This window comes from Athene noctua, chromosome 8 (assembly GCF_965140245.1).
Source record: "Athene noctua chromosome 8, bAthNoc1.hap1.1, whole genome shotgun sequence".
Classification (NCBI taxonomy): Eukaryota; Metazoa; Chordata; class Aves; order Strigiformes; family Strigidae; genus Athene; species Athene noctua.
This window is the reverse complement of record NC_134044.1, coordinates 30,171,221-30,181,984: the sequence shown is the minus strand read 5'-3', so window position 1 is coordinate 30,181,984 and position 10,764 is coordinate 30,171,221. Positions and strand designations below refer to the sequence as shown.

Here is a 10,764-nt window from a genome sequence, read left to right as displayed (position 1 = left end):
CTTTTTGTTTAAATGCACCAGGAAGGGCCTGAGAGTGGGTGCCAGCACATGGACCAAGGGGACAGAAACAGGCAAATGTGTCTCCATCCATCAGCTAAGACACCATGAGGTGAAGCTGTAGCCTGACAGAGAGAAAGACACACACTTTTTTTCTAATCCTGATACCTGGGAAGAGTGGAAGACATAGTATTGCTTTCCTTCTTGTTTTGGTTTAATGATTTTCATGAGGAAGATCTGAAATACTGGACCTGGTGCAGCAAAGTATTAAAAAATTAAAAGGTGTGATTACAGAACTTACTCAAAAAGGATGAAACAGAAAACTTTGCCTGCTAAAAATAACCTACGTAGAAGTACTCAAAAGGTATGCATCCTGTTCAGGGGCTTTGTTGACTGGTATCTTTGCCTTCTTGAGAATTATTGACTGCATCCACCACGAGACTGTATGCTAGACTGCTTTGGGATGCGAGCTTCCACATCCCTAAACTAGACGCGGATGATTCCCTCAATATTCACATCATGTCAAAAAGCCAAAATCACTGAAGAAAGTATTTTTTAAAAGTGCCACAACCCCTAATCATCACAAAATCAAGACAGATGACAGTCTCATCTTTTTTATGAAACAAGGTTCCTCAAAAGATCCCAGGGTATCTCTGCTGGGGCTTGAACTCTTGGTTCCCGAAGCACTGCCTGTGGCACTCCAGATGTACCTCAACGGTTCCAGCTGCTCGCAGCCATCCCAGGCCTGCTCAGTGGAATCCCACAGGGGCTGGTTCCTGCAGCTCCCGCCTCAGCAGACCAGCCCCCTGCAGTCACACCTCCCACCTCAGGCCTTGACTCTGTCAGCAAAAGCCAAACCTGCAATCCTCAGCAAGAACAAAAGTATTTGGGAAACGTGAATTCTTCATCTGGAAGTAAGAAGATACATTTGGATGCAGAAAACATAAACACTGGTGATTTCAAAGGCCACCCATGTTAAGTTACTGATTCCTGAAATTCAGAACAAAAGTGTTTCCGACAGGTTTTGTCTCAGTAATAGTGTAAGTACCAACTCAGGGATTTATCTAAAATTAGGGCTTACTTTGGGCTTCTGCTGAAGGCAAACCTAACAGGACAGAAATTTCTGTTATCTTCTGGCGGATCTATGAACTCGGAAGGCGTGAAGGGCTTGGCCCAGGAGCTTTCCGACTCCCACAGTTCTGAGGTTTGAAGTGTCCGTTCGGAGCAGTAGGAACGCTACTCTGAACGCTCTCATACGTGCCAGCACACTGTGGAGTAGCAGATTCCACAGAGTGATGCTCAGTTTTAATCTAAAGTTTTCCTTTTGCCAAAAAAATACCCCTTTGGCAGAGCAACAGATAGGGAAGGGAAAAGAGTAAGATCAGTAGAAGGCTCTTACATATTTAGTGAAGGGGAAAAATATTTATTGCGTTTTGCAGCCTATTTGGTCGCTGGGCTTGTGTCAGGCCGAGTATGGTCTGTGCTTTGGGGGAGTCGGGCTGCAGCTATCCCGAGGGGTGTTCCCCTCACAGCCGCATGGACCGACGGACTGCCCGTCCTTCCGCAATCAGAGCGCCGTGTCACGACTCTACAACAAGCAAGTCATAAAAGCTGATGATCATGGTAATTCCTAAAACGTATCTTAAAATTCTGTCACACAAACGTTACCGTAAAAGCAGGGAGAGGAACCAGACTGGCTTTGGAGCCCCAGGAAGGAGGCGTTTCGTACTGTGGCGCTGGGCGCACGCCAGCAGCTCTGCAATGGTCAGAGTCCCCAGGTCTGCTCAGCAAGACGAAGGGGAAAAAAAAATGTTAGCTAGATGTTTTGGCTTACTCAATCACAGTAAAAACTGCACTTCTTAGGCATGTAAAGGCAGTCTGCTCTCTACTGCATCTTCAGCAGGACTACCAGTCATGTTAAACCTTGCCACACTGCAAATAAATCAAAACCCAGAACCCTAAATGAAACAACAGTGTTTTCTACTGATGCAGATAACCTGATAGGTGAGGGAAATTTCAGATTTCAAGATACAACTGCAGTAATCCAACTGCCACAGTTTATGCTTATCTTGAAAACAAAGCAAGAATGTTTAAAAAAAAGAGATGGTGCTGTAATGTACCTGACCCTGACCACAGAGCCAAGCAGAGTGACAGGAGACTTCCTTCCCTTTATTTAGGTAAGAAACAAGCAGAGCTTTACTGCTGGAGCTTTGCCAGGTTGTTCCTAATCTCAGACTTCCTCTCCTACACACCATCTATTGTTAATATTACAAAGTCACGGCATAGGAAACGGGCATTCTTACAAAAACTGGAACTGAAACAATCACAATTCATACCTTCGAGTCCATACATGGACACATTTCATAAACAGCATGAAACTTAAAACAGGTCTAATACACTTAATGTTCAATCCAAAATACAATGTGAAGACAAAAATCTTAGTTCAGTGAGTTTTCTGTTAAATGATAACTGTGAGCCTAACCCAAAGTTCAGATACTGATTTTATTAATGTATGTGTATATCTAAACTAACTCCATAGTTGTTTAAATGAAAACAGTTTTCAAGGAACATCTGATTAATCAGACAGTTAAAAGGTGAAAAAGTATTTAAAAGTCTCTTGCAAGCCTTTAAGGTAGTGAAGTGTGGCAGGGACAAGCAGAAATACAAGAAAATAAAGCTCACAGAACAGTGTAAATAGGCTTCAGAGATGAGGAATTGCTTAAAAATTGGGTCAGAAACAATAGATTTTACAAAAGGGACAGTGATCATGCAGAGTTCATTCAAAAGGATCTAAAAAGAAAAACAGGAGGGAGAAAAGCTCTTGAGTTTGCTCAGTGCTTAAAAGAATCTAAACATTTTATACCAAACAACTTACACCATCCCAAGTTTTAAGAATTGGGTTATGTTCTTTGCAAAGTGGCTTACCAATTTAATTAGCAGATTCAAGAAACAATGTTTTACAGTGGTTCAAAACTGGAAGCTTTATTGTTTTCAGTTTAAAATTGATCTCAAAATTGGAAAATATATGGTGAAATACATTCCAAGCTGTCTTGAGACTATGAACAATTCTTATCAGAAGAGAAACACTGATTGTAGAGTGAAACTTCTCCTTTGGAGATTATAAACAACAAACTTTCTGCCCTCTGCTGTTTGGACCAGGAAAAAATAAACCACAACACCAATCTGTTGAGAAGCGCATAGCTAAGGGCTGAGCCTAACTCTGCTTTTAAGAATATAGTTTACACTTAAACTAGCTGGATTTTCAGTTGTTTTGTGCACTTGGGCTCTGCACGGGCACAAAGTTGGCCCGAATTCAGCTGCTGATCAAAAAGGTGCTAGGAAGCCATTCAGGAGTTGGTTACCTCATAAAACCAAGTTACTGGAGATACAGAGGAAGGGCAATTCTGCAAAACTAAGCTAATCTGCTAGAAAAAGAGAGAAGATCTACCCTGAGGGTAACAGATCGTGTTCTGTGCTCAGTAGATTTCTACAGATGAACGAGTACACTGAACTTCCTCAGAAATTATTCAGAATTTGACGACAGTAAATTGCTTAAAGGTTAAAATGCTGCACTGCCTACAAACCAAATTTGATTAATCACTTTGAAAAAAAAGCTTAACTTTTTAAGAGGCAAGTTGAAAGTCACTTTTTTCTGTTATAAAGTGAACAATCAGTTCTCCAGACTTGCAGAAATATAGTAGAGAAATGGCCTTGAATTTTTAAGTTTGCTTTTAGTGGCTAGACACCAGAGCCTATTAAAAATAAAATGGGTTAAAAGTAGCAGTGTTCGGTTTTGTTTTTTAAAAACATTTTGTGAATAATGGTTTGTGCTCTCCATGTCTTGTTCAAGCGTTCCTATAAAGCAACTGCAAATTCATGAAACAAGTTCTATTAAATACAGCTTTACTGGTCACCTTCAATTTGGCACAGAGGTTACATGAGACCTGACAAACCCGATCCCCAAGCGGGTGATTAACCACTACCTGTGGGTCAGCGCAGTAGATGCTGTTTCACTCTCAGCACCAGGGGCCCCGCAAACAGCAGTGCCACGAGCACCCAGCTCCGGCTCCAGCGCTTTCACACGGTTGGATGCGATTGTCGCAGCCAGCCCCGCGCCCCCAGAGGCCAGGCTGCCTCCCCTGAGGGAGCCAGAGCCCCGCAGGCTGGGGCTGCTCCCCAGCACATGCAGAGGAGGGCTCAGCTCAGCACCAACGCGCTGAGGGACCTGCCTCCCGCCTCGCAGGGTCTGCTCACAGGTCGCTGTCAGAGTTTGGGTTTCTCTGAATTTCACCAGCTTCACAATTTAACCTTGACCATCCTCAGCTCAGGTCACTTCTTGTTAGAGGAAACAAGACCATTCAGTGGCATAGTTTTACTTGCATGCTACTGCAATAAGTTTCAAAAAAAGGGAATAGGGAGCTTCCTGCTGGCACCCTGCACTCACAAAACGCACTCTGAACTGTCTGTTCTGCTGACAATCGCTGAGGAGAGGCCCCCTTCATGACACCACACATCTAAACCGCCAGCGTCTACCACGAGGGCAGCTAGTTTTCTTTTTAAAAAAATTTAAGGGGCAGCAAGGTAAATATGTTCAGATCCACAGGGTGATAGTGAGAGGAGACACAAAAAACTTCCAGGACTTGTATCTGAACTTCTACTTTGCTGCTATGAGTTCTAGACTCGGGCTGCAGCGAGGAGAGGGAATGGAAAGAAAACACGGGCCTGCAAACAGGTTGTTCCTGTATTTTGCCTGAAAACACAGGCCAAAGTCGTAGCAAAATACTGATCAGAAATCCCAAGTAGTAATGTTTGATCACATTTAATTACTATATGTGAAGGAAGTTCTATGAAAAAGGTCACCACAGATGGATGGCAAATAAAACACATTACCTATTTATCTCACACCATCACCACACTGTGTAAGGCAATTAAGAATAAGCAACTCCGTATTCTTAGTATGTGGTAGTGTTACTGATTAAAGCACTTCTGCCATGCAGGTTTTATTTGAAATAGGACCTCTCAAAGGTACAAAAATTCAACAGTAAGAAAATAATGCATTTGGGAATGGAGGAACCCAATTAGTAGAAAAATTTATGGTGTTGCTATGCCAGTACACATACAGTTATTGCCAGAATCTGTACATGAAGGTTCTCTCTTGCCTATTTGTCCTCTCCAACATGCTTTAAGGGCTTTATGATGCACTCTCACTACTGATAGTGAAGCATTAATTAGTAAAACTATCTGTGGGAACACAACAGAAGATGGGCAAGGAGGATTATAAACACGCCCGAGTGACTCTCAGCTGGGGTGTCGATAAACACATCTATCACACTAATTGCTGTTTGGCCTTGTGTGCTCGACAAGTAGAGCCTCCGCGTTTAGATAACGCCGGCCTGGGAGAGACTCGGGGGCACCTGGTGGAACATCCCTGAGATTCCGGCCCTGCTGGGGGAGGGATCAAAGTGCCATGGAAAACTTCACCCACGAAAATCCCTGGTGGAGGGGGAGAGCAGCGGGTTTGGGATCCTTTTCTCTCCCCTTTCTGGCCAGCCAGGGCCGAGCTCTGCAGAGCTGCGTCCCCGCCTGCGCGCTCTGCCCGGGTGCTGCTGCCGAGACCCCCGGGGCACAAGGTAACAAGAATAAATTTACTGTTTGTGTTTCATCGGTGGCTTTGCGGGTGTTCCTGCGTCCTGCCTGAGCCAGCTCACACGCTTGAACCTCAGTCACAAAAGCTACAAAATATTGCATTAGAATACAACTGAAAAGCAACTTTTAGCGTAACCTTTGTTAGACATTTTTCTTAAATATGGAAAAGCATCATTTCTGTTACAATACGTGGCTCCTTTCCTTTATGAGCATGCTATCCAATCAGAGAACAAAAACCACTGCATCACATGAAGTTCAGATTTAGAAGTTAACACTGATCTTGATCTGCCTCCTGGCCTGTAGTTTTAATTTGGCAGTTTTTCAGCTCACCTTCACACACAAGCAGGGCACCAACTTACGCTTAGACCGCTGGGTTTGCTATGGTAACGGCTCCCGGCAGAAGGCACGAGGCTGGGGTCACAGCCAGCTGCATTAAGATGGGGCCATTCCTGTACTCCCCGTCGTCAGGGAAGGGTTGATGGGCGGCATAACCCCCAGGTTCTGAGCTGTCCCAGTCCTTGGGAGGAGGAGGACAGCAGTCCCACACATGCTACTACACATGCACACATCTAGATGTAAGAAACACTCCCGTAAAGTATCACTGCCACCAGTATAGGCTTTAAAATTTCAAGACAGAAGCAAAACTAAGGGAAAAGTGTGCATCTTCATATAACATGGACAATACTGAACATGAAAAAGCTCTTCCAGTAGAACTACACTAATTTGGAGCTACATAAATTCTCAGCACAGCACACGGAACTTGCATGTTTGCAGGCAAAGCAAAACCTGTCTCTCATTGGGCTGGTGCGTGGACTTCGCACCAGAGGACACCCAGCCTACTATTACTGGCCCCGGATCCTGGCACAGGACAGCATTTCATCTGATCCAGATGTTTATTTTCCCTCAGAATGCATTTGTGAACGCTGTTATCAGGTGTTTCACAAACCACTCCGGAAGAGGCAAGCCACCAGCCAGTGCTACTTCATGTTGCGCACAATCCTCCGGCAGTGGTTGGTTTTCATCTCCCCCAGTGCCTGCTCCAGCTGCTGGATGAGGTGAAGGAGGGTGGAGGGGTCGGTCTGCAGCACCCGGGCACTCTGATCCTCATTCTGGTTGAGGTGCAGCTTTATAGTCACAGCAGGCTCAATCTGCTGCCTCAGGCTCCTACGCGCCAGCTGCAGGGGGGAGTTGGGGTGAAGCGGGAACAGGGGAACAGGAGATGGTCATTGACTTCACATTCATGGGTCATGGTGGGTTGGAGGCTGTGCCTGGAGCACTGTTTAAGAGCCCTTTTCATCCACATTAAAGATATACACGATCTATTACTTAGTTTTACCATTAGACAATACAAATTGTCTTTAATCAATGCCTCCATAGTTTTTTTCTGGAAATTAGGTGATAATTAAGACTGAGTATATTTAGTATATGGCAACATTCTTAGAACAACAGAGCGATGAATTCCACTTTCATAAAGCAACAACTCTGCATCATTACATACCCTGTTCATCTCCTAACTAGCCACCTCTGGTGCATAACAAAATTATGTCAGTGTGAAATACATGAGAAACTGTTGCCTCATCAGTTTGAAATAATATAAATTCATTTTTTAGTAGTTGTTTATGATGTTTGTTCTGGTTTCAGCTGGGACAGAGCTAATTTTCCTTCTTAGTAGCCGCAATAGTGCTGTGTTTTGGAGTCAGTATGGGATTTGGTATGAAAAGAATGTTGATAACACACTGATGGTTTCAGTTGTTGCTGAGAAGTCAAAGACACTCTCCAGCTCCCTGTGTCCTGCCCGTGTGCAGGTGCACAAGCAGCTGTGGGGAGCATGGCCAGAGCCCCAGACCCAGAGTGGCCACTGGAATGTTCCATATCATGTAACGTCACACTCACTTGCAGACGAGGGGGGTGGGAAGCACATGCTCTCTTTCCAGGATTTTCTCTTCTCTGGGATCACTAGCTGGCAACGGGCTGTGCACTGCTTGGCAAGCGGTGAGCAATCGCACTGTGCGTTACTCGTTGGTATTTTCTGTCATTATCATCATTACTATTTTATTTCAATTATTAGATTGTTTTTATCTCAACCTACAAGTCTCCTTTCCTTTACCGCTACAACTGTATCCCCCATCCTCAGGGCAAGGGGCAGGCAAGTAAGCAGCTGTGTAATTTTTGGCTGCCAGCTGGGTTTAAACCACAACAATGTTAAAAAAAAAAAAAAGAGTAAAGTAAAATACAAAACACTGAACACATAACAGAGGTTACCTGCACATCCAGTCTCCATTCAAGACTGTGGTAGCTGGGAAGCTTTGGTGCCAGCTCACTAAGAATGCGCCTGATCTCCTTCCTGTTATCAAGGTACAGCTGGAGCAATAACTTGTTCAATTCATCTGGGAATCCCAGAATGTGAATGGAATCTTGGAAGTCTATCTCAGAAATCTAGAAACAACAATTCAGGCCTTAAAAGAGAATTGTGTCATAATCATTATTTGTTGTGAAACAAAACTGTAAGTAAACATTCCATATGGTACAGTGCAGTTACTCTCCTGCAGGAATGTGTGACGACAATTCTACAGCCAGGATAAAACAAATCACCCGGTTTTAAGTGCCTTCACATCAAAGAACAAAATGCAGCACAAAAAAAGCATCTGAGCTCCGTCACGAGGAAGTGCCTGTTTGCATCACCAGCAGCATGTCAGGGAAGCAGCGAACGAGGCCCTGAGGGACTCGGAGCAGCCTGAGGCTGATGCCCACAGGTCAGCACCTCCATGCTGAGGCAGGGACACCTGGTTCATCACCCTGGAGGCACTTATTTATCAAACAGTAAACATCACACCCACAAACACATCCCGTGATCAGCTGTACTCTACCATGACAACTCAAGTTATGTCAGTCGAGCCACCTTACCTCCAGGGAGCCCTCTGCAGTATTTCAACCTCTTCCCCACCTGCTCTTCAGAACAATGCCTGCTTGAGTTTGATCTGGAATTGTGCCTGTATCCCTTCTCCACGTCTTCATTGTTCAAATATTCTACTACATAAATAGTAGAAATTCTTTCCAACGGAAACAGTAATTATCTAACTATTATTCTTTTGATACATGCTTACACCCACCCAAACTTTTGATGTCAGGAGCTGGATTAGCTCTCAAGCCTACCACATCCGACAAACACAGGGAACACCTGGCAGGGGGTTAGTACAGCACACAGCCTGTACAGCAGCTGAACCACACCACCTTCCCTCAAATTCTGTTGTTCAGGCAGAACTTAATCCTGAAGGATGCTTCCCTATATGGATTGAATTACTGCATGTTCTTGCTGTGCGCTGTTAAAACGTTGCCAGGTTCTAGCTACAGATACTGAATACAAATTTCAGTCACCCACACAGATGCAGTGTTTCAGTAAGAGAACAGTGTAAGAGACACCTGAGGTTTTTTTAATTAAAAGAATATGTAATCAGAATTTTGAACTAGGTTTTCCCCATCTATCAGTATTTTCAGAGCTATAAGTGTTTAGCAAGCATCTCTTAAATGCATTCCCGAGTTCCTCACACAAAGGTATCCTTACCATAAGCTTGGAGCTCTCTGTAAGAAGATACGTTAGTCCTTCCACCCCATGCTGAACAACCTCAGCACCTATGTTCAGTTTTCCTTTAAAGGAAGCACAAAGTACCTTTTACCTCCTTATTAAACTGCCACAGCAAAAGCACACAAAACGGCAAATTTTTCCAAAGCCAGCTTACAAAATATATATAGAAAAGAAACAAAGTAGATGGTTGTGCACCCTTCAAATAACGTCAGGGGGCAAACAGTGGATACACGTTCAAGTAATAACGTCAGGAACCAAACGGGGGCTCCATGATGTTCAAATAATAACGCAAGCGGATCTAACTGGCGGTTTGATCCCGCACTCAAAACAAAACACCCAAACCCATTTCTCACAGCAGGACAGAGGGAAAACCGCGCGCTCACGCCCTAGAACCAGGCGGCCTGAGCACGGCAGTAGAAAGGAGCATGTCGCCGGCTTCGTTTCAGGGAAGGGCCCTGCCCCGCCCTCGCAGTCCCCGGGGGACCCTTTGCGGAGCCGTCGCCCTCCCCGCCCCGCCGCTCCCCGGGATGCCCCGGCCCGACCCCGGCTCTTACTGGCGGCTGCCTCGCAGGCCCGCGGCGCCGCGCCCCGCCGCAGCAGCTCCACCGCCAGCCGCCCCAGCTCGCCGACGGCTGAAACGAGAGAAAGCGACCACGCTGCAGGCCCCGGCCGGCCCCGCCGCGGCCCGCCCCGGCCCCCCAACCGCCGCGCTGCCCCCGGGAGGCCCCCGCCGGCCCCGGGAGGCGGCCGGACCTGCGGTGCCGAGCGGCAGCAGCTCGCCCAGGGCCGCCTTCTGCGCCTCCGACAGCACCAGCAACATGGCCGCGCCGCCCCGCCGCGCCCCGGAAGAGGCCGCCGCGCCCCGGAAGGCCCCGCCACGCGCCTGCGCGGGGCCGCTGCGGGCGGGGCCGGGCGGGCGGGGGCGGAGCCAGCCCCGCCCCGCCCCGCCGGGCGCCCGCGGAGCGCCCAGCGCTCATCTGCCGTGCCGCGGCCCGCGCTCCTCGTGCTTCCCGAAAAGCCGCCATCCCACCTTAAATACGCAGTTCGAGGCCATCTTGCAGAATAACCCGCGTAACACGGGGCCTGGCAGAGGGCCGCGGTGCGACGCTGGCCCAGCTGCTGGGGCAGGTCCCACTGGGGGGGTGCTGGCGTCACCCGGAGCCGTCACCCCCCAGCCACGCACGCAGCCCTTCCCCCTTGGGACAGAAGGAGAACTTCTGAGGGGCTGTTGCACAACAGAAGAGTGTTTGGAAAACCTGGGTGGGAAAATATTTTACTCCGTTTCGTTACCAGACTGAAGTCCGGGTCCTCCTCATGTGATGCTGTGCTTCTCCAGGAGAGGGGCAGGCGAACACTCCTGCCAGCTGTCCCTCACACCTGGCTGAAGTGCTGTACCTGCCAACAGGCACGCTCCAGGAGAGCTTTATTTCCAATCTATAGACTTATAAATTACCACAGCTACATCTACAGGAAATTTTTGCAATTTTATGGCTGGGAAATAGATACGGTAAAAGTTCCCACAAGGCCAGCACAATGGG

General features: G+C 46.9%; 1 protein-coding gene across 1 annotated transcript; it reads right to left on the bottom strand.

The window, feature by feature from the left end:
- Positions 1-10,079, bottom strand: COMMD2 (COMM domain containing 2). The gene is made up of 5 exons (XM_074911787.1): positions 9,980-10,079; positions 9,781-9,858; positions 9,206-9,288; positions 7,906-8,079; positions 1-6,818 (listed from the first exon to the last, which is right to left on the bottom strand). The coding sequence occupies exons 1-5, from the start codon at positions 10,044-10,046 to the stop codon at positions 6,621-6,623; spliced, it is 600 nt and encodes a 199-aa protein (XP_074767888.1). The 5' UTR covers positions 10,047-10,079; the 3' UTR covers positions 1-6,620.
- Between the last annotated feature and the right edge of the window lie 685 nt (positions 10,080-10,764).